Here is a 25015-nt window from a genome sequence, read left to right on the forward strand (position 1 = left end):
ATATTCCCATTCTGCCAGTTTATCAATAAGCCATAAATTCTGGTTGTGTTAATACCAGCAGTAGCTTTGTCTCAGGGTTCTGAAACTGCTGGGGATTTTTTTGTTGAGGGATTTCTGCTTTGTTTTGTTTTACTTTCAGTAATAAAAAATCAAAAAGAAAAAGAAACAAAAATGGTAAGGACAGGAAAACACTGGTAAGCAAATGTCTGAGTCTGACAAACAATCAATTATCTACACAGCTCAGCTACCAGAACATATCAAGGGTGAAATCCTGCCTCCATTAAAATCAATGGGTGTTTTGTCATTGACTTCAACAGAGCTGGAATTTCACTCTAGAAATATTGTATGTGATTAAACTGGAGAAACTCACATGGAAGACAATGCAGGCTTACACGGGAACATGTTTTCTGTGGAAAGTAAAAACGGTGCTTGTAAGTACTGAAATTCAACTTCAGAATACTCTAGATCATTTACTTTGCAAAAGGCTGTAATAGAAATGTTAGTCCTATGTCAGCGTGATACAGTTATATTCACATACTCTAGGGAAAACTGCCATTTTTTGATTTTGAGCACAGCTTTGCCCAGCACCAGATGGTGAAGGGCCTCATCCTGCTCTGCACCCCAAAGGAATTCCTTTGGATCGATGGCATTGCTTGTGCATTTTTGCCTGCAACCTCTGCCCACAAGGAAGGTGCAACAAATGTGACCTGGCCCCGTGGCATCCCAGCTCATACACGTGGCCTCCCGATGCTGGGACGTGGCTGTATTTTGAGAGGGCATGACTCCCCGCCAAGTATGTCACAGCAGCTGTCCAGCCTAAGTGTAAGACACATGACTGAAGAGGTACGACTCTGCTAATCCACCCCCGATTTGGGAGGAAGGATTCGTATTTAGACACCACCACCACAAATAAGCTTTGTGGACTGTGCTAAACCGTATAGTGAGGATGCTTAATCAGGCAGAGATTATACATTCGAAAAAACCTGCACCATGACCTTTCCCGAGTTTCTGAGCACAGACAGCCTGTCCAGCTTGCGTGGAAAAAGAGAGGTGTAATAAACCAGTGCTGACGATGACCTTTTAATAAGTAAATGGTTGAGGTAGGCGTGCATTTTGAACAGAGCAAGAAATTGGATTTGTACGTATGCCTGGTGCTTGCTGGGGAAGGTGATGAGATCCACCCTGCTGCTTATATTATTATTATTATTATTATTATTATTACTACTACTACTATCTGACTGCAAGTGCTGGAGCAGTGCCCTGAGGGCAGACCTGGAGCCAAGTGCTCACAGCCCTGTCAGGGTCAGAGCCGGCTGCGTCCCAGCGGCCAGGTCCCAGTAGCGGGGTCCCGGTGCCGGTCCGGGTGAGGCCAGGGTCTCCCTTTCCCCGGCGCAGGACAGAGGCACGGGTTCCCTCCTTGGGAGCCGAGCCGAGGCCCCCGGCAGCAACAGGTGCAGCGGCCCCCGGCTGAGGGCCGCGGCGAGCAGGGAGCGTGCATAAAAGTCATGGTGCGGCAGGGCAGCGGGAGGCTCCATGAAGGCCGGCGGGGGGGCAGCGGCGGTGGGCTCCGGGCAGCCCCCGGCAGCGGGCGGCGGGCGGAGGAGGCGTCGGAGGGCGGCTGTGGGTGGAGGAGGGCGACAGCGGGCGGCAGCCAACGCCCGGGAGCGGGACCGCACGCAGAGCGTCAACACGGCCTTCAGCGCCCTGCGCACCCTCATCCCCACCCAGCCGGCCGACCGCAAGCTGTCCAAGGTGGAGACGCTGCGCCTGGCCTCCAGCTACATCTCACACCTGGCCAACGTGCTGCTGCTGCAGCAGGCACGGGATGAGGGGACCCCCACCGCCACCACGACACCCTGCCTGCAGCACCCCGCTGCCACCGCCTCGCCACGGCCCATCTGCACCTTCTGCCTCAGCGAGCAGCACAAGCGGGTGAAGGGCAGTGGGGAGCCAGAAGGGAGCCGTTCTCCACTGCTCCATCACGGGGGTCACCTCATGGCTTCACCCAGCCCTGAGCCCTGCTCCTCTCCCTCCCGCAGCACCGGGGAGCAGAGAAGCCGCTGGTGCCCGGGGAGCTCCGCCGCTGCGAGGTGACAGCACCCTGAAAGCATCACATCCGAAGGCTGGGTGCTGTGGTCGTGCCAGGTCTGCTTGGGGCGCCTCGTGGATGAAACCGAACCCTGCACAGACAGCTGCACCTGGCGCGGCAGCTGTTTCAGCTCCAGGACTGCTAAACCTGAGCAGCCGAGGCCTGACCCTGCAGCCTCCCGACCCTGCACCACATGATGGAACTTGAGCTTCCCAAGGCATCACCGGCTCTTCCCCCGGGGAGATGAAGATGTGGAAAACCCGCTGGGCCCAGGTCTGGGCCATGGCCATGTGGCAATGCCACCCGCTGCCCGGGGACCCCGACAACTGCCACGTTCAGGAGGCACTTGTTGCTGTGAGGGTATTTTGGTGAGCACGGTGCTGTGAGGGTGTTTTGGTGTGCATGGTTCTGCGAGGGTGTTTGGGTGCACGCAAGAGGCCAGTGGGTACTGGCACTGCAGCACCTCACCAAGGGACGTAGGCGGCAGAGGAAAGCGGGGCTGTGCTGTGCAAGAGCTGCTTTTTTCTTATTACCAGGACAAGTTGTGCCAATCCTCTAAATAGCATGGGGTATTCCTAGGTCTGTCGGCAAACAGAGAGTAGAGGGGTTTCCCAAGGGATCTCTAAATTTAGCCATCATCCAGGCCATTCCCAAATTGTGCCTGTACGTCACTGCTGTCATTTACCTCCTTGCAGTTTGTTAACTTAATAGTTGTTTGGGTTTTTTTTTTTTTGGAAGTAAGTCTAAAGAGCAAACATGCATGTGATGGTTCCTGTTTTGGACATTAATGAGGCGGCAGGCTAGACTCTTAAAACCCAGTAATGGTGGATTTAAATATATAGCTACTTGAATTTTACTGTGTCTTTTGTGGTTATATACATGATACATATATTTAATTAGTCCTTAATTATCCTTAACTTTTTGCTTTATGAGGCACTCTGTGTTCTTTAAAAGCTTGCTAAGTGCACCGCTGTGAGAAGCGCTGCGGAGTACTTGCCTGGTTCTCCTCCCCTGCTGCCATCTGTGCAGTTCTCCTGTCCAGCCTTGCCTCAGACAAATGCAAGGGCTGAAGAAGTGCTGCTGTGCTCGTCACCCTACCTAGTGTACAGAATTTTCCTCTTCCTCCCCTAAATCAGCAGTAAGCAAGTTCTGGCATTTATTATGAAGAACCGTTATTTAGCAAGAACAACGGCTTGGTTTATTGCACGTGGAACTTTACATTTTTGGTTTTCTGTCCCACCTCCCCAGCCTCCCCACCTCAGCTTCATTAGATTGAGGAAAAACGCATTGCACCTGCAATAACCTTCTCCTTTAAAATCATAGTCAAGAAAAATACTGAAGCAAAGTTCCAGTGCTCCCACATCCTACTCACTTATTGAAAGCTACATGCTGTATTTTCCTGGATTGAGAAGAGGGGTTTTGCTTGTTTGTTTTCAGCTTTCTGTCACTAGTTTTCTTTCAATAGGGAACTTTAAATTACTGCTAGATTATGATCTTTGTTTTGTTTGGGCATTGATTCTTTAAGCTAGAACTCTTCACCGTTTATACAGAGTGCTTTTTTTGTATTGTGTCAGTGTGTGGGGGGTATAGATTTCTACAAACGTGCCTTCCAAACATGGCTTTTTTTTTATAGCTTTGAAAAAGTTTGTCTTTTAAAAACTTAGTTTATAATTGAAGCTGATCTTACAGTGATTTCTGCATCCATTAAACCAAAGCATCTGAGCTGGTTTACAGGCAATTAGTACTAATATATTCATTTAGCTGTATCATTCAATATGATACACTGAAATGAAAGAAGTAATGCAGTTTCAATCAATTTAGGGTAATTTTTTTTTTATTGAATATGTTCTGAATTTTGAAATGTTGTGACATCACTGCAGTTTTAAGAGTAGTTGTTGGCAAATGCAATGTATTTGGATTTAATAGGTTATCTCCATAATTAGCTATTAAAAGAAATAAGCATAAAAAAAAGTAGGGTCTATTTTTTCACCATAGTATTAGTTGGAAGCTCATTACTTGAAACTCTCATGAATAATTTGCACACATCTACAGCAACTTGGCTTTCTCACTGTAAATGGGATTTCATCTCCCTAGTTTTGTATAAGATTTATACAAAATGTTTTTCAATAACAAAAGTAGGAGCAGGCTGGTATGACTCGGCCATATCTCCTGCTTAATGCAGCCCAGCGTAGCATTAAATTCTTCTATCTTTACTCAGGATAAACTGTTGAATTCAACTGAGCTTGAAGATTTCAGTATTATGCTCAGGGTTTCAATTACTAAATAATATTTGAATTCCAATAACACTGATTGAGTGTGGCAGAAATTGGGCCCCAGAGCACTATGGCCCAAATATTCATGGTATAGACAGATAATATCTATCCAAAACAATTATGATTGTAATTTCTCTGAGGAACAGACCCCAAGCTTGTATATATACAGATGTAACATTATGTATTTGAACATAAATGGGGACAGATCCTTACTTTTGCTGAAATTTATTTATAATTTAAAACTTCTCTGCCCCCAGGAGCAAGAGAAGACACAGGAGTAAGCTGTTATGTGTAATGGTTTTTCTATAAAGCCAGGGAAAAAATTTAATTTATACAGACGCAGATGAATTCAGTGCTCAGATTTCACCTCTAAAGAGTGTAAATGCTAGCTCACTCGTCATTAAATTTCTTATTGAGTTTTTACTATATGAGTTTGTGTGTCTTTTCAGTTCTATTCTTTTAATCATTTGCTAGAGAGGCATTGTTCATGGCATGCACAAATATGTATTTATAAGCCAAAATTTTGAAACTTGGGTGTTTAAAAAGGAGTACTTTACCAAATGGTCAGGCACTGGAATGATAAGAGCAATTCCAGAGGTGCTGAGCACCCTTTTGTTTTACCAAAGAGATTGTTTTTTCCACATATTTGTAAGTGCATTCTGTTCTATATGGACAGAAGCATGCCTAAGGCCAATCCCATCTCTGTTTTCCTGTATACACTTGGCTGTTCAATTTATTTGATGCATGAATAAAGCAGAAACGGTGAGATATACACCATTTGATCTTAGATCCTATTAAATGGCTGTTAAAATATTCCAAGCATAGTGCTTTGTATAAATCCTTGTACTTAGCCAGCTGCATCACAATGTAACAGCAGCATCAAGCAAAACAAATAAATCATTTTGTGTGATTTTACTAAGTTTAAAGAAGTATTTGAACATAATACTTGGTTACTTATAGATTAATCATGATGTAAGTCAAAGTTATGTTTGCTACTGTTTTCAGTTTTGTTCAAAACCAAAGTTTCCTTTTTAATACCTTCTTGGAAAATCTGCTTCTTTACAAAAGAAAATCTATATTGGTTTGCAAAATGTGCTTCTTATGTTTGTTAAAATAAACAATATTTTTCTTACTAATGTAAACAATAAATTATGAACATTGCAGTAATACTTGAGCAGTAGTTCTCTTTTATAATCATCCAGTAAAGGTACAAGCATTTCTTCTTTTTCTTTACCTTTTTCAAATTTATCCGTAGGATATTTGAGAAACATATATATATATATATGTGTGTGTGTGTGTGCGTGTACATACAAACAGACTACTAAAACTTCTAGCAGGGCTGCTTTTAAACCATTAACCATATACCAGCTATTCATTGGAGACAGCATTCTGATCCTGTTATCTGCTTGTTTAGCACTGAGGAGGCCAAACAGAGCGTCTATGCTGATACTTAAGGCTGAGCTATCCCCCAACACACAAGCCACTTACCCTTCTGAATCTACTCCCCCTACCAAAGCTCAACACATTATGCCTCAGATTCCTAATACAGCATTAAAGATGCATCCTTGGCACTTTCATTGAATTATACGGATTAATCTGCAATGCTGCATCTTTCCTTCCAGGCTTGCTGGCAGTAGAGAAGGAAGGCCGGTAGAAAGTTTGGAAAAACAAACAAGATCAGGGACTGCACAACATCGTAAGTGCCAAATACTGAGGGAGGGAGAGAAAGGAGGGAAAATACCGAAGGAAGGACAGAAGGAGCTGAGTGGAAGAGGCTGATTCGCCCATGGAATTCAGTAGAGTGTACAGCTTTAGGCTAGGCAACAGTCAGTATTTAAGCTAAAGAGCCCATAGTGTGAGCACCTGGGATGTACCGAAGGCCATGTTGCCACAAGCAGTTCTCTTTGGATGTTACATGTTGATGACCCAAAGGATTCATGGTTACTGAGGGACCCATAAGACATCATTGTCACTTGACTGAGAAGCTTTGCCGCTTGCAATGTTAAAACTCTGCCGAATTTACCCTTTGAAACTAGTCACCAAAATGATTCTCAAAAATACAGCCACAAACTTCTGTGGCCCTTTCTGAAATCCAAGCAGTAAATCTTTAATTGTCATACTTAATCTTATGTCATCACATATTCCCTCTTTCTATATACACCACGAGCCCGTATGAGCCATTTCACAGAAGATAACTGCAAAGAAGTATCCACTGCAAACTTGGGACACAAAACTTTGATCCCGTAGGCTTCCAGGTCTCCCATATTCATAGGAAGACAGGCGACCCTTTCAAGATAGGCCCTTAGCTTCCTGCCTCCGAAACAAAAGCTGGTTTCTATGGGTTTGGCCTGCTGTGCTAAGAGACACTACGTAATATGTTGGGAGAACGTCGCCAAAAGAGACAAAACCTAAGCCAGCTATCTAAACACCACTTTTCAAAAGAGAGGAGTAAGGTCTTCATTAGGAGTTTGAGCTAGTGGATAACAGAAGGCTAAGAGAAGGAATTTATACAAAATTAGCTAAAACAGACAGCACACTGCCAAGACAAAAGATGCGGGGGATATATTATTTCGATAACCTTCAAAAGATTCCTGGTATGTGTTTCTGAAGAATCAGCATGGGCATTGTGGGGGAGGAAGAGAAAGTTGTTAGTGGGGAAAAAAATACCATTGAGTTTTGTGAAAGCTAACAAAAAAAAACATGACAACGCTGACAAGAACCAAACTGGCTGCTCTGAACATATTTCTTCGAAAAGACTTTTTCAAAATTTGGGTATACGTATGTAGCCAGGCAGCCCGGTATCTTATTTCAAAAGAAATCCTTTAACACTTATAATACAGAGTTTCAGCACCTTGAAGATTCTTACCATTTTTGAAGTTGCACAGTAGTGAATACAGACTTCCTTGGGAGAGGAAGAAGGAGGAGAAAAAGAGGGCACAGATGAAGAAGAGTTGCCTGCTGAGTAGGATATTCTCCATGGTGCCTAGAGAAATCCCAGCTGCAGTCCAGGTCAACAGCTACCCTAACAAATGCTTTAATCATCGAACGGTTGTACCTCCCCCTCGTTCTCCTGCCATATGAGGCAAATTTGGTGTCTATTTTGAGGCTCCCAGGCAGCCCCCAATGAGAGGCAGGTATCTAGATATTGGGCTCTGCAAGGACTGCCGTGCAACTGGGCACGAGCTAGTCAGTCAGAGGGTTTCTGTGGTGGTTGTTTTAATGGAAATTTAGATGTTTGTGGTCATTTAGGCAACTAGAAGAGGTGCTGGTGCTCCTATTAGGTACCTGAATTACGCTTAATTGAAAATTAGGATGGATGTGTGCATTGTTTCCTAGAAAAAGGCCAATTTAAGGCAGTTGTTCTTCCAGCTTCGCTTTCCTGACCCCTCAGCGTTAACTGGAACTTTTTGTGGACCCTGACTGAAACCAAGTGAGATAAATCACAATTTATGTTTAAAACAAAGAAAAAACTAATCTAGTTCTCAGAAGAATTTGACATCCCGATGGAAGTGAGCCATAATGCAACAAAGAGGAAGTGTCCCCTGCTTTGATGCCAGATGAAACTTTCCTGTAACAAAACACTGAGATACCAATTACTATAAAAGGGCCTTATCTTCTCTCATTTGTGTACTATGTTCACATTACACTACTGTTGTGAGGTTTTAATTAAACATTTGGAAATTGCTATGGGTTCTTCCAAGAGAGAAGCCAGTATAAATAAGACAATTACACTAAAATTTACACAAAAATGGGTGATGAAATAAGTGACAGAAGTAATTCTATTTGTTACGGCAACTCTCTCTAACATCTGATTGTCTTTCCTTCACATTATTAAAATAAACCCTACTTTCCAAACATATGTATGCAGATCATTTTTAAACGCAAAGATTACAGAAAAAGGTAATTCTTTTAAGAAGAGAATTGTGCTTGGTGGAAAGGGTAGGCATCTGTCAGGCCAAGATAAGATCAGACAGCTGTGCTCTATCCTGAAAGGGTATTGTGAAGTTAAGTTTTCCTAGGGAAATAATGCCTTTGGTATGAAAAGCAGCAAAATGTAATGAAGTCTCCAAGCAAATAAGTTGAGAAAACAGGAAGTCTCAGAGCTCATTTTTATCTAAAATACCAACCCTATATAAGGAGAAAAAAAAAGTAGAATGAGAGGAGGATAACATCTGAACCAAACAGTGAAAAATAGGGAGTGGGAAGATCATCTCACTTCATATTCTCCTTCAAATTAATCCTTTAGAGTAAAAACAAAGTCAAGAGGCAACTTCAGCAACAATAACCACAGCCTGCTAGGATTAGAAGAGCGCTGGGATGCATGACTCCTAGGATGGGCAATGGGGTGGCTACAACAGAGACAAGGAAGCAAGCCAGGCAGAAATCCAGCTGGTGCCTTGAAACAGCTAAAGGGGAAGGTGGAGCCACGCTGTTCCAAGAGGTCAGTGAAAGGACCAACAACAATAATCACAAAGTGCAGCGAGGGAAGCTTGGGTTTGACTGATGGAAGAACATTCCTCGCCATGAGTGTGGTTAAGCACTGGAATGGGAAGCTGGGGAAGCCTCCCCCTGGGGGATTTGCAGAACTTGACCTGAGCCAGCCTTACCCTGAAAATGGAAGAAGTACTGAATACCTCAAGAAGTCCTCTTAAGATTATTTTTGTACGATCCTATGGAATGATGAGCTTATGGTTCACTGGGAAGGAGAGCTGTAGACCAGAATCATAAGAAAAACTTCATAAATGCAATGACTTCATGGGAAAAAATCTCCTATGTTTCTGGGAAGTGCCAGGATTGGCAACGAAAATGAGGGGCATCCAGGAACGCATGTCAATAGGAGAGCAAATAGGATTCCTGGAGAAAGAAAGAACTGAACACTTTGGAAGGGACTTCCAAAAACAGGTAGGTCTCTGTTTCTGTCAGTAGATCCTCTCAGAACTATTCTGGACTTGAATTAGCAAAAAAGTTTTAATGATTTGTTTGGATGATAGGTTAAGATTTAGCTTTAATGTGATAGCTTTGGAGACTAGGATTAGAATTCGAGATGAACTGAAAAGGAAAAATAAAAGGAGAAATTTCTTAAAAAGATGCAATTCAATAAGGAAATGTACACAGTGCTACACATGACTAGGGATAATCAACTGCACAAATAAATGATGAAGGCTGACAAGCAGAAAATTATTTTTGAGGTGTTGCATATCACAAACAACATGACAAACCTTTGCAAGGAAAGTGGATGCATATTTCATGAAGCCCCCTTTGGGTGCTATTTTCTATGATTATTAGAATTTTGACAAGCTCTACCTGAAACGTCTGGCTGGGTGGAAAATCTGTTAAAAAAATGTAACTCAAAAGAATACTACACGTAGAGAAATGTATAGTCTTAGCTACTGTGACTGTGCAAATGAAACAATGGAGGGGGACTTGTGATGGTCAATGCCAAACTAGATCACAGTGACACCGAATCACAGGGTATCTGTAAGTTATTAACTAACAAAGGACTACTGAAGGCACCTGGAGTAGTATAAAAAGAAGTTACGAGGCCCTGAAATTTTCGAGTCTGATACTTAGAGAACATGTCGTGCTGCTAGTGACCAAATATGAGCTAAATGCATGGATACAGTAATTACCGTATCTGAAATGCACGACAAATTTCAGCATCATGATAAGAGATAACTCAATTCAAGATGTAGACATGAGAAACAGGAGCCAGGCTGCAGGCAAGTAAGGTCCTACTGTGTGCTATTCTCTTACCACTGCAACTGATTATTTTTATTTGCCGTACTGCTCGAGGAAAATCTGAGTGGAAAAGACAGCCTTTAATAAAAGGTGTGGAGAAAGATAACAGTAAGCAAGAGCTCCTGGCTGATGGGAGAGGCAGTGTCTGGATCGCTCAATATCTGTACCAGCAATGCACCAGCCCTGGACTGGCCAAGCATAGGCTGGTATCACTGAAGCATCAGTAAAGACCAGTAAGAGAGAGAAACAACCAACAAAAGCAAGCACCACATTCCTGTGCTGGGCAAAATATAGCTGAATGCAGCTGAGTCAGGCTGAAAATCAAAGACTACTTTTCTGCTACATAAAACATGTTACTGCTTATTTTAGCATCTGTAATGAGATAAAGCAGAAATAAACTGCATGTTATGGCGTGCCTTTACATCCCAGCAAATGCTGTATCATTGCAGTGTGCTTCATTACATGAGACAATCCATTGATTGGCACATTTCAGCTGTCACTAGCGTGTTACAAATGGGTAGATCCTCTTCTGTGTAGAAACTGTATTTCTCACTGCCTTCTCAGTGTGTTTGTATCTACTTGGTTGGCCCAGTTTTCCCCAACATGGGAGACGTATACCGGAAATGACTTAACAAATCAATGCTGTTAGGAAAACAGCACCATTTGTGAAATGTTTTAATTAAGCTGGTTAAACTGCTTAATTAATTAAAACTATTTAAATAGCACATTCTCATTTCTATTACGGACTTTAAAGGTCTTATGGCCTCAAAGTGTATAAAGGGGTCCAAAAGTAGCCATAATGTAAATAAGAATCACCAACGTTATTTTCAATGGTGTTATTCACAGTTAGTGATCCTGTCATGTTTGTTTAATTATCATTTGGCTCTAAAAAGCTAATAATTTCACTGCATTACCCTCCAGATCTGGTCCTCTTCAAAAGCAGTTTAACAGAATAAAAAGAAAAAAAGAGAAGTGATTTAGAAATTGTTGCCCACCACCTCCCTCTGCTGAAAATTCCTGTCCGTACCAGCAGAAACGGATAAAGGAGGTACCACTGCTTCTGGACTGGTAAATTATATCAGATCAACAGTGGTTTCAAAGGACACATGAGACTGCTAGTTGTGGTGGTAAAGATCCAATTACTTTTCCTAGCTACCAACTTACTAACCTCTGCCATAGGAAAAGGACATACGTATTGTTGAGACAATAGCTTCAAAAAACAGAACTCATCTGTCAGTACCCAAATCCATTTGAATTTCAACAAGACTTATATCTTTGATGATTTATTTTTAAAGTTGTTGGTGTTTTGCGGATTTGTTTGTCTTTTAATTGCCAGTATGCAGATTCTGAATAAAAATTACAATACATAGAGACATATATCATCTACATACATCCTAACACACTCACGCTCCCGTGTGTATTTGTAGACCAAGGGTTACCTGAACTGCACTAAAATTGATGAACGTTGAAATGAACAGGAGCACAAGAGACCATCTTTGTGTATTCCAAACTGAGAAAGTAATCAAAATAACGTAGAATAACTTAAAAGGGTGAGCACCAGCAAAGAAGTGAAGAACAGTGACCTCTACATTGTTGCTACCAGCTAAGTTTCAGAAAGATACTGATGGAGGCATACTCCATCCCTGCTGACCAGGACAACCCATGCAGCCAGGTCACAGACAGGAGTGATGAAACAAGATGTTTGCTCCATTTTAGAGTCCAAAAACATACAATAGAAACACACATTTCAGTAATTTAGCTTAAAAAAAAAGCATGTTCTGCTCTCTTTACGGAGAGGGTTCCTGAACACGACTGCTGTTCCACAACCAAATGTCAGCAGCTGAGTGACACGCAGGCCTGGAAGAAAGAGCGAGAGCTCAAAACCCCCTCCCGCATGGCTACTTGATGGCATATGGTACATGGTGTGGGCTTTGTTGTGAATCCCTGACAAGTCAGTCTGCCATGCCAGCTTGGAGTATTACATCAGAAAACGTCCAGGTCCTAATTTCTGGGTTGGTACTCCATTATGCTCTCATTTCAGGCAGCAAGGAGGCCCACAGCTCCTTCTGCCTCAACATTTAAGGATTGCTTTCAGTCTCTAATAACTGTGCATCACCTTGGAAAATTAGAATAGTAGCTCTTGTTCTGATTGTACGTGAAAGTATGGCTAAAACAAATCTCATGGCACTGATAAAGTGTTGCATTCACTAAAACTTTAGAATCCTATTATGGATCTTTCCATATTGGTGTTTGTGTATGCTACACAGTGGGTAAGAAGAATCAGATTTCAGGTGCTTACGAGCATGACAAATAGGCACTGAAGTGGCCTTGAACACTGTGATGCAGTAACTGAGAAGAAATTGAAACATTCACTATTCTGAGGTGCCTGAGCCCTCTGCAGATGGCTCTTGGATACTTGCTATTAATCTAGCCCCAAAAGAAAATGCCTCAAGTTCTGTTGATTTTTGTGAGTTTTCTTGTGGGCTTCTTCATATTTTTAGTTTTTATTTTTTTAACACTGACAAAAGAAATTGTTTTAATTACATAATGTGAGTAATAATAATGTGGGCATTAACTTTCAGCTATTATTCCAGTGTTCATCTCTAATTGAAATTAATGCAAGATTTAGCAGAAGTCCTTTTTACAGTAACAAACCTCCAATTTCGTGAGGTTACTGTACATTTCGGTGTTAATTAGAAGCTTTGCTGAATTTAATTCAAGGTTGCTGACAGAAAGGCTTGCGGTCAGGAGTATTTTAAACTTGTGACTGACAGTGACAGCAGTGCTACAGTTTTCCCTCTCACTCAGACTATGTGTTTTGCTTGTCTTCATACCCTAACATTTCATTAATGAATCTGGTGGTTAATAACTCATTTAAAATGTACATCTATTTGTATATGTTCATCCTTGTTTAAAGCTGAATTTTATAAAAGAATATATAATTAAAATGCAGAAATAACATTTTATTTTTGTCCCTGTTTCCATCTGGCAAGTGAATCTGTGGAAAAAAATGCATTCATAGATGAACAGGTGACCTGGAAGTATCTATATATTATATAATCCATTTAGAGACTCATTTTGAGTGATTGAAGACAATATCAGCAGCTATCTGATCATTAGGTGTCATTAGCACATGCATAAAGATTAATATTAATCTGTTCCACTGCAATGAAAGTACAGAGGTTTAACATCTCTAATTTAAGAGCTTCTCTGGTTTAGATTTTCATATAGGTGGACACATTAACATTACACGTTATTTCAGACTTGTAAAAAGACCCAAAAGATTAGAGCAGTAATATTTACTCTAAAGTTTGCCAGGCACTTGTGAGGCATTGCAAAAACTTGTAATTTCTCAACACAAACCTCCCTACCCTTCCAGCAAGCATACTTCTATATCTTTAAATAAAATAAACTTGAATTATTTAGACTGTAGGTCCAATCAAGAATTTAGAGCACTGAGCAGATTAGAACAAATTGGCTGTTGCTCAGTAATACACACAGGTGTGACCCAGCAGAGGTCAACAGCCAGACAATTTGTTGAAGCATGGAAAGTTTAAAATAGACCGTGCAAGTGTAGTTTATATAAATAAGTGATGTACAGTTGCCTTCTAAGGCCAATATGGGTGTATTTATTACCTAAAATTAAACTGACCTATGCATGAGGAAACCATGAAATATGAAGAAGCCAGCAGTTTTATGAAAGAAATTAAGTGGTACTTTATAAGATTATTAGAACTTCCATTGATTTTGTGAACAATTGGGTTCCTTGGTTATTTTATCTGTCTTACCAGACATTAAGTCATCCCTTATAAATGAAATTTAATTACTGTTTAAAGAGAATGTGAGCCCATCCCCAAGCACAGTAACACGACTTGTGGTAGCACAACAATTCAGCAGCTCCCTGCAGCAGCACACAGACCCCATCCAAAATTAGATCACGTCCCAATGTGCTGCAAAACTACACTTCGCTGGCTCTCCGTGTGTTATCAGGCATAGCCACAACACCCAGGGGGTGAAATCAGGTAAGTGTAGCTTGTGTTCCTACTTCTCCCTTAAAGCCAACATTCATGTACCCACGGTGCCTTACAGACAAGCCCACGGACTGGGCACGGGTGCTCGTCCCTGCTGACAGCCGGCCTGCTGGCCCTGTCCTTCAGGGGTGCCCAGGGAGGAAAGAGGACTGCGTTCTGCCTCACCCAGGAAGAAATGAGTTGAAACGATAGGAGAAAAATAGCACAAATGGTGGGGATGTTAGGAGCCAGGACGCCACAATACTGCAGGTCACAACACTGCGTAGTTGTTCCAGCCACTCTGAGGTTAGGCAGACGTCACAGCACCTGGATCTGATCCGAAGTAGTAAAATCAGCTCTATTTCAAGATAGTTATGCCTCCTTTCAGTGGAAGAAGGGTTCCCTGAAAATTTTACATCGATGTAACTACAACCAAACACCCTACCCAACCATGACATTTCTGTAAAGGCTGCAGAGCCACAAACAAGATCTGGACTCAGCAGCTGCCCGTCATCTGTGCCAGTCAAAGATGCCAAAGTAGAAGACAGATTTAAATTTAAAATCCCATGATTTGGATATTTTAAAATGTACATTAAAAAATATACAGACTTGAATCATCATTAATTAATTTTATAAATACATTTTGGCACATTTTCCATGCAGCTTAACCTTTTGAAAATAGTAGCTATTACTGGGCCAAAAACATCTTTTAGGTTTAGGTCTTTAAATTCAAAACATACCTGGTACTTGTGTTTCAAATAAAGATTAAAAGCTAGTAAAAAAGTTTCACACTGAGCTAAATCCACACCAGAATGGTGTTATAAATATGCAGAGGCTACAGGGAGTAAAAACAGGGAAAGGAAAAAAAAAGGCATTCAGCAAAGAAAGCTCCTTTCTTTTCTCTTCAGGATCAAATGCCATCTCCAGATCCAAAAGAAAAAGGTGAAAACTATCAAAAACCACATAGAATGAGGATCAGCAGCAAAATTTAGAACAGAAATATTCTTCAGTGATATGTAAGAGAACAAGGAAATAAGCAGCAGGGATGCTATAAACTGCGGTGAGGAATAAATTAAAGCTGATCTAGCTGTGACTAAAATTTGCAGAGATATTTAGAGTGTCCAGTTTTAGGCGTTCAACCTACATAACTCAAGAGGGAATCTTTTAGTTTCTGCCTCTAAATTATACGCTGTCATTCCAGTTTAACCTTCTAGATGGTGACTTGCAAGTCCCTGTGAATATTCACTGAGAGGAGTACTCGAAACTTTCAGTGAGGATGAGATGGCTAAAGGCAATGAGGTTGAGGAATGGATGTTACTGAAACCAAGTAAAGCTTGATGTTCTCAAAGTGAATACATCCAGTAATCACCTTGCCTGAGTAAGGAAAGTCTAATAGATCAATTTGTCCAAAAAAAATTATTCTATCAAATTAAGGCTTGAAAAAAGAAAATACACTGTTTATGTTTTAAAAGGGTGGATGGAATAACTGGGGAACTACAGATTCATTCATCTGACCTCAGTAATATGCAAGTCTTTAGAACACACTTTGAAGGATTTTAATACAAACAAATGGAAACAAAAGTAATGGTCCTGTACAGCAACCAGAATAGATTTTGCCGTGCTTGTACACTTCTACAAGAAAGGGAGATGGTGGAGGAGATGGAAAGAACCAAAACAAGACTCTACACCTATTTGTAGGCAAATGAGCATCTGCAAGGCAAACATGGAGCCACCATGTTCTCTATAATATTCCGTGTGTAGCTGCAAATGCTTGCATTAATGCCAGTTAATCTGCAGAGCTGTGAAGTGAGAGAAGGGGAGCATTGGCCACAGGACTGGAGTTAGCTACTGCACTTCAAGCAGTGTAAGCAAATCCTACACATCCTCCTGGACTCCACCAGAACTGAGCAGATGGAGCCTCACTAAGCTGCTCACTCAAACACAAATGCATAATAAAGCAATACACATTAAGGGTTTGACACAACACCAAAGCAGAGGAACGGGAATGGTTTTACTAAAAGTGCTTCTCACATCAATCTTTTTGGGGCACTTCCAATAGAGCGAAGAGTTCAGTCTGAACCAGGAGTAGCAGCATACAATTGAGTCTAAATAAATCCGGCTTACATTTAAGGCATATATAAAATAATAAGAGAAAAAGAAAAGCAAATAAGAGTCTGACTGCTTTTATGTGATGCATCAACTTCAAGCAGCTCTGCAGTTTTCTGAGTTTTTGCATCCTTGCAATTAAGGCAGAACTTATCCCTTATATCCTGAAGTAAGAGGATGCCTTTCAGCTTGCTTTTGGGATATTTTTTTTTTTTTGGAAAGACTTGACACTTTTTTCATTCCTACTCCAGCTGAAATTTGGACACACCTCCCCCCTTTCCAGCAGTCAAAGCTTTAGAGAACAAATAAAACAAGGATGAAAAACTCTTGAGCTTTTTAGTTGAAAGATATTTATGCTCTCATTTGGCTCCCATTTTTTCTTTCTTTAAAATCCTTGAAATCTTACAGTCAGTAGAAAATGTGCCACTTAAGTATCTCTTTCTCCTGAAACCATAGCAGAAACCATCCATCCTTCTGGGATAAACAAGCTGAGATAAGACTCTTTTGTTCTCTTTGCCACAACTGAAGAGAAATTGCTTGCACCACTGGATTATAACTTCATTTTAAAGGAGTTTTCTTAATAAGTGGAAAGTAGGAGTCAGACTATAGAAAGAGATGGGGCAGGGAAAAAAGAAAAACAAGAAAAAACTTCAGAAGACTTCTCTACTACTTCATGGATATCATTCTAATTTTGACAAGCTTCCTCCTCGCAGAGTAATTTTGTCTGCAAATGTTTTTGTATCAGCTCCTTTAATTTTAGGAATATTTTCACAGTACATGACCTGACGCATTGCATCTCCTTACACACGTCCCTACTGTTTTGTCAGGATGCATTCTTGACTCACTTTATTAAATACCCTGAGGACAGTATTAGCTGCAACACAGATAGGTAAGGAAGAGGATGTGAAATGGAGTCTTAATTCTGAATTCCCTGACCAACCTTGTTGCTCAAATGGAAATAAAGATTATGGAAGAAAACCAAACAGGAGAAGGAGAACACAGTTTTCTGTTCTTATTCAAAGGATAACGATGTCCTAAGGGAACCAATAAAAGAAAATGAAATTGTACAAAGGACAACTCTAGTACATCTAGTAAATCTTGTAGGAAAAAAACAACAATCAATAATAAAAAAACTATTCACAAGAATGCTAAATAAAGCAAGCTAGGAGCAAAGCTTTTTGAAATGCATATATTGTTTTCTGGGTTCGAAGACTTCAAAAATCATTATTCATAATCCAGGTTGAAATTCAATAAAGATATTTACCCAGTGTTTACCTCGTTTTATGTAACCTGCATTTATATAAATTACTACAGCAAGAGAAAATATGGCAAACTTCTACAGCGTAGTACATACCACTTGTTTTCTGCTTAAAACAATTTTTGCGTTCACGCCAGAAGACGTACACTTTTCAACAAGGTAATCCATGTGTTATTCTGCTCTGTTTGCCTAGATGGTTACTCCTGCTAAAGTCAATTGATTTTTATGCAAGCAGTACAGCAAACAAAAAGCATAAGTTCACATAAAAAAGTAGTATGCAAACACACCAACAACTAAGCAAGGTGTGAGAATATTCCAAAATCAGCCAAAAATCAGACTGTTCTGCATAGCAAGCTTAATACAGTGTATTTTTCATATTCCACTTTTTTAAAAGGAATGGTCAGATTTTCAAATTATTACTGCAATTACGTGTTTATATTGAAATTAAGCGCAACAAAAATAAAGCCTAAATGGGATTTGTGCAAGTTTGCGAACAGTGAGGATGGGGGAAGTCACTGAATGGACTGAGATGCCATTTGCCAGAATGTCAGGAAGGAATCTTCAGATGTCTATATGTTACACACACACATTATATATATAAACCACACATACTGCTAGTCCAATACTTCCTCACATAAAACAACTTATTTTTTTAATGATGACAGTATGTCTCTCTCTGGTTTATGAGGTGTGTTCCTAAGTACTTATCCAGTGCTTTGAATCTCGTAACATTTTTGAATGGAATTGTTCTGGATGACACCTGGAGACTTGAGCAATCCTTTTGGCAGGTAATGGAAAATTCACCTTTAAGTTCCAAGTTCTACATTCTGAGTTTTCAGAGAAAGTACTGGCATTTCAAGTGACTGAGTCAGTCTGCCAAATGATACATCTCAACACACTACAGCAAAAGTCTGTTTTTAGTACATTTAAGATCTGTCAATGCATTTCAGTGTATCAATATTAATGAAGCTTGGCAAACAGGGTCTGTGGTTGAAGTTCATGTTAATACAGTGTTAGGTCCCAAAGAAGACCTTCTGATTCACTAAAAGCTTTGATAAAGATTTAACCAGAAAAAGTGCTAGTGATATTGTAAGATTCCTCCGCACTGGGCCCACATTTACCCTGGAAGACTTTCCTGCACATTGTCACATTTAATAAAAATGAATAAAAACATAGATTATACAACAAGAAGTACCTTTTCAGTACAATTAGCATGGAATTCACATTTCAGAAACTGCTGAATGATGGCAATGATAACTCTGAGATGATTTACTACAATCAAACTTTGCACCACTAAAATAACTCTTACTTTAGTGTTGCATATTTTAGAGTAAAGCACAAGAAAGGTTCAAAGCAGAGTCCTAGGTACTTCTTACATCATATTTTATAACTCAAAGAGTAGCTGCATCAATTTTAGCACATTTAATCCTTACATTTCCACCTTCTATTTTTCCCCTGAGGTGTGCTTTATCACATAGGTGCACAACTAAGAAGGGATGGTATGACTGACCTCTCGCTTCTCTTAAAAGTCCACGATGAATTCCCACTTACTATAAATGATCAAAGTTTTATGGACTAATGACAGTTTAAAATACTTTTTTCCCCACTTTTACTGCAGTACTGTCATTAAGACTAACAATCTAAAGTAGCTAAGAGAATGAGTAAGCAAGATGATTTACACAGATGATAGTGCAATGGAAAGAAGCGGGGAAAGATTCTTTGAAGTTTTTCGTAGCTGAACCATTAAAAAAGATTTACACCAAGGTCTTTAAGTGAAAAGAGAGCACTGCCAAAGAGGTCTGGCAAGCTCTTCTATCAATAAAATACTCTGCCACATAAATTTAACCAAACCTTCAGCTTAAAACCTGATTAAAAGCTAGAAGGAACTTGTTTTGTTACCAGAGAGATCCCACCAACCCAGCATCCAAAGAGACTGCTTATAAAAATCAGTCAGGATAGAGACATTTTTAGAGAAGTTTCCACCATCATTGAATCTCCTCTATTTTTCCCATGAGGACATATACAAAAATTCAGGAAATATTTAGCATGAGAGAGTGCACAAGTTCTAATACAGGGCAAAGTTGTGTTGAAATTATTTAGGGCTGGGGACAACATTGAAACCATCTGTGTTCCTATAGCTGGCTGATCAAGGCTTGTAGAAGACTAAAAATGTTTATGTATCCTTGTAAGTTTTGTATTTAACTTCTTTCAGAATGTTCTTTAGTTAGAGATTATTTTGGTACAAGCTTTTATCTTTTTCACATCCCATCTCCTACCATTTTTGCTCATTACAGGTAGCCTCAGGAGGCTATCAGACCTGGATGTTGGTGTAGGGCATGTTCAGAGTGAAGGCTTGACTTCATGACCATACCAGAACATAAATCTGGACTCTGAAAGCAGCAATGTTTGATAAGGTTTCAACAAGATTTCAAAAGCAAGCAACAAAGAAAACAGGAGGTTTTCTGCAGGTCACTATGCCAGAACATTATTATTTGTTTGGTGCTAAAATGGGATTAAGGCTGTAAAACAAGTGTTTTGACAGCCCTTGCTTCAAGATCAGCTGTTCGTGACATTTCCACCAGCTTGGATTGCTGCCCCTTCAGAGCCAGAAAACAGGTGCCTTCCAGTTTTGGACTTCTCCCAAAATAAAAACAGGAGGGATAGATACTCATACGCCCTCATACGATACTCGCCCCTCCCCTGAAGGACCAAATAAAGAGAGGAGCTTTATACACTGCACACCAACAGTCAACAAATTCTAGCAGGATGAAAAGCAAGGAACCACAGTGGTAGCCAGGCAAGGAAAAGAGCCTGTTGGCTACTTTGTCTTTTTATGCTGCAGAAGTCCAAGCACCTGTGCTGCCTGAAGACAGCAGGTCACAACCATTTGGACATACCTGAGCCACATTCTTTAACCTTCAAAAAAAATCGGTAGGAAGAAATCATGGTAGCCAGGTGAGTTAGCTGACCATTGCATGTGTCCTGTGCCTTTTTACTCCTCCAAGCCACAGCCTTGGATAACTGACCCATCGTAGTAGACTTGAGTTTCTACAGAAATGCCTACTAACTAGCTGAATAGCATTTAGGAATTCTTGCAGTCCTTCAGCCAAACAGGGATGGAAATAAAGAAAATAAAGGGGACTGGGGAGGACCAACAGCCCCGTAACCAACACCACCTTTCCCTGCTGCTACTGGAAGTTCCAGCCACTTGGGTTGCAGCACGGTAACAAACTGAGGACACCATTAGTCTATATGTCCTGGGAAAGAGATAGATGCTACTCCTCGTTCTGCTCAGCCTTTCCTCAGACATCATTTGAGCACTTTGAAGCTTCGAGGCATTTGAGCTTTCCGGTTGTCCAGCTTTTGCCTGGTCTTGCACTGGCCAGGCAGTATCAACATCCAGCTGTAGGTTAACGTCACAAAATCCAGTTTTCAGCACAGTAAAATAACAAAAAATCATAGGGAGCCAACACTACAAAGAAGAGTCAGCTTACAAACCCTCATTGCCAATCTTTTGTCTTCATCACAGAATAACCACCTCCTCTCCAAACACAAACGTTATCTATTTCTTTCTATAACATAAGTATTGTCTATGGTCGTATTCTGAACGAGATGAGGGAATAAAAAACACTGTAAATTACTCATGAAAGTGCTTATGGATATTTTCCTCATTTATGGTCAAAACTCTAAGTTTTAGCAAATATATATATATACACATTTACTATTTCACATAATAAGAAAACCCATCCCAGCATTACATGCATTCACTGAAAAAAATGCAACACGTACACAAATGCCCAAAGGAAGGACCCTAAAGATAAATGTCCTATCAACAAGGAACAGAACAGAATGAAAACTTTGTCACTGAAGTTCAAACTGAACACAGGGATTTTAAACCGCTTTGGATGAATGTGAACCAAGCATTTTCTTCCTCCAAGAGCCATTCATCAGCCAGAAACAATAAAGTGGATGGAACAGGAAAAGCTGGGAAGTGGAAGGAGGTGACTTCGGGAAGAAGAGGACAAGGTGTTCGGGGGACAAGAAGGGACAAGGGGAGGCACAGTTTGCACCCTGAGCCAGACACGCTGCCAGCAGGGGGAACAAGGGCTCACATGAGACATTTGCTCCATTTGACTCCTTGAGAGTCAGTACTTGTCTCCAAAAGCTAAGAAGCTCAGGAGATTTCTGCAGTTCTGGGAGGGATACCTCTTCACAAATACATCAGATTACTAGTGGCAGATGGTAAGCTGTGTCATAAATAGAATGATTTTACTGTCTGGTCAATATACAGACATATCAAGTAGTCTTGACTTTATACAGTTTCCTATCTTGTGTGAATGAAGGAATAATTAATGAATCTCTTCATTCATATACAAAATATTTAGTGATCTTTAGCTGGGAACTTTCAGCGAAGTTCAGTGAAAACATTTGTTTTTCTTTTCTCTCCCCTTCTTCCCATGTTGCATAGCAATCTGGGAAACCAAAGCAGACCATGCATTTAAAAAACAGGACCAGAATGATTCATTAGGAGCACTGAAAAACGATTTTTGCTTATACGTTTTCCCCCCAGCTGATGCACTGGCTGCGTGTACACAGGTCCCCATTCCTTACAGACCTGCTCCTAAGAGACTGCAAGAGAGTTAAAAGTGCCAAGACCCATTACTCGTTCAGATGTGTGAAGCTGGACAGCTTCAGAGGTGATTGTAAGTGTCGTTTTTTCCACTGAATCTCTTCCACGCTAAGTACCCCTCGGGTTACCTTTTGGGTTTGTAGGTGTAGGACCTTTTCCATCTCAAGTACCTTCCTGGAGGGAAACTCTGCATGTTTCTCCTCTTTTCAGCACGTTGGCAAAGGGATGAAACATTCATAAATAAACGGTTTATTTCCCCACACATTTCCTCTCTAATGCAAAATACGATTTTTACATACTGCATATTGATGACTTGCGTGATGCTGTGATTTATAGCACTTGCTTCACTCCGTTTCATTGTAATTTTTTATTCTGATCAAATATGCTTTTTGCTCGATTTTTTTTTTTTAACTGTGTGGTTTTCTACAGCATACCAATTTAAATAAAAAGTTAGGAAATAAATGTGATAGTACTTGCTGGTATTTGAGTGCCTGTTGTGCATTTTGCCAGTAGATGGCAGCATGTTGCTGCTTAGTTGTAAGGGCTCTGTACAAAAAACTTTCTAACAGAAACTATTGTGTAGGGTTTTTGTTTTATTTTTTCAAATCCACATTCCTATACGTTCTCTCACAGCAAAATACTCTCATTATGTCGCTTGCAACCCTTCTGGGGCTAAGGCAAAGAGTGAAGTTTTCCTTTTTTTTAAAACTACTGTTTCACAGAAATTAAAAGATTTCTGGAGAGCAGAGATAAGCTGGACAAAGTCTGTTGGTACAGCCACTCAGAAAGGTTTGTAAATGTGGAATTCCAGCCCTGTATCTGCAGTTCTGGACGTCATTTCTAGCAACAAAAACAGCTCTTGTATCCTTGCCTCTTCAAAATTCTTGACAACACAATATATTTTCCTGTTATCAAACAATATACAGACACATATAACAATTTTCTTCTTTTCTTACTGGTATAACAGGCAGCAGGATATCTGTGAGCATACACCTAAAAATTTAAAATAATGGGCTCCAAGATTTTACTATTGTTAGATATTTTCCGTACGATAATTTTAATAAAACACAAAACCAAAGTACAGATTTCAGTCACTCTAAATTCCTACCTCTCTGCATTCTCAGAACCAAAATGCACTTGATAGATTGAGCATTGCTAGCTGCACATCCAACCTACAGTTTGCTCCTATAAGTAAAAATTGGTATTAAATGCTGTGGCCAGTAGAACAAAAGTGCATTTTTCACTCTATCATATGCAAAGTTTATTTCAATTTTTAGGGTGTGATTCTTTCCGGTTAGGAAGTTTAGGCCATATCTATAACTGAGTTTTCACAGTGCATAGGCAGCCTTCTAACATGTCCTCTCATACCCTAGTAAAGGAGATTAGATATATCCCTTTCACTTTGTAACGATATAGCAGCTTAAAAATATGTGGCTGGCCATTTTATAAAAGCACCAATTTTTTTTTTTAAATTGAGTGACCAGCTTGTGCATCCCATGTCACATCGATGCTGTAGCCAGAATGACTTGGCCACTTCAAAATACATGCTAAGGAGCAAAGGATTTTTCAGAGGCTTCGTGCTTTTCCCCCCCCCTCACTTGAGATGACCACATTAGCCTTTCCCTATCCCCCAGAAATGACCAAAATTCCACATTTACCACACAGCAAGTAGCAGCTGCTTCAGCACTGTAGTGAGAGGGAGCACTTCTGTCAATAGTGCTTTTTTTTTTTATATTACAGCAGACCACATACAACACAATAAAGCAAAGCCTCAGGAGGGCCTTCCAACGTGTAAAAACATACAGACTTTACAAATAAATAAATAAAAGACTGCAAATCCCCTTGGTTTGGGCTTGTAAGGGTAGTTCGTATGGTTCCCACACCAAAGCAAGCTCCCTTGCCAGTGCCACGAGGTCCTGCCAGGTCTGGGTGCCCGACCTGGGGCTTCTCCCTGCCTCCTGCTCCCCAGTGCCTGCCAGGACAGGCACCTGCTCCCCCAGGCTCCTTGAGTTATTGAGTCTCTGAGAGTCCATCTGCCAAGGAGCAGAAGCTGAAACCAGCTGCTCGCTTGCGGAGAGCATTACCAGGCAATTATTGCTACAGACTATCTCAAAGAATCCCAATTTCAACATGCCTTTGAAATTCAGTATGCTTTGAGTTGGAACAGATGAACTGTAAAGAAAGATGCTCAAATACATTGTACTGCTAAGCAGTATTAATGGAGTAAAATGATTTAAAGACTCCAAGGTAATGACAATTTAAATAGTAACAGTTACAATGGTGAACAGCAGCAAGAGGTCTGCATCAACCTAATACCATAAACACAAGCAAACAAACTTCCACTTCCCTGGCTTCTAGCTCTCCCTAATACATCCTAATTTTAAATATTGCTTCTCAGTTCCCGAACACACCTTATATTCAACAAGGCCACTGATGACAATTCTTTCTCACTTTGATACTCTTCTCATCCTCTTTTCTTTGTTTCCTTTTTACTTTACCATTAATTTCTATTTCCTCCCTGAATTCTCATTTCCAGTATTTCCTCCCCTATATCTTCACATCTTAGTAAGCTCGATGTATCTTAATACTTCTCTGAATCAGTATTTAACAAAGATGAGGTTAAAACAGGGGCAACAGGATCTAATGTAATTATATTTAAAATACTGATAATATTGCATGAGCAGGCATGCCAGAACCCACCAGCTGTTCCTAAAGGTACAAGCCAGCTTTCTGTCTCCTCACATTATAGCCCAGTTTAACCACTGTTGTAATGTATCTTAGGACAAAAAAAAAAAAAACAGAAGCTGCTCCATTAGAAATGGAGCTCTAATTTATCTGCTTTCAGAAACATGTGTTGGTCTGTCATTTGAAATATAAAGATTACATGTGGTGTTACAGATAAATAACACA

The 25015-nt window shown here is 40.4% G+C and overlaps 1 protein-coding gene and 1 long non-coding RNA gene across 2 annotated transcripts in view; one reads left to right on the forward strand and one right to left on the reverse strand.

Moving 5' to 3' along the window:
• LOC310901969 overlaps window positions 1–25015 on the reverse strand; it is a 116942-nt gene that overhangs the window by 85925 nt on the left and 6002 nt on the right. The gene's annotated exons all lie outside the window — the stretch shown is intronic.
• Window positions 733–2765, forward strand: LOC310901312 (transcription factor 15-like). Its single transcript, XM_083840632.1, has one exon. It carries the CDS (start codon window positions 1534–1536, stop codon window positions 2092–2094), a length of 561 nt encoding a protein of 186 aa, XP_083696758.1. The 5' UTR covers window positions 733–1533; the 3' UTR covers window positions 2095–2765.

The sequence above is a fragment of the Anser anser genome, assembly GCF_964211835.1.
Source record: "Anser anser genome assembly, chromosome: 6".
NCBI lineage: Eukaryota > Metazoa > Chordata > Aves > Anseriformes > Anatidae > Anser > Anser anser.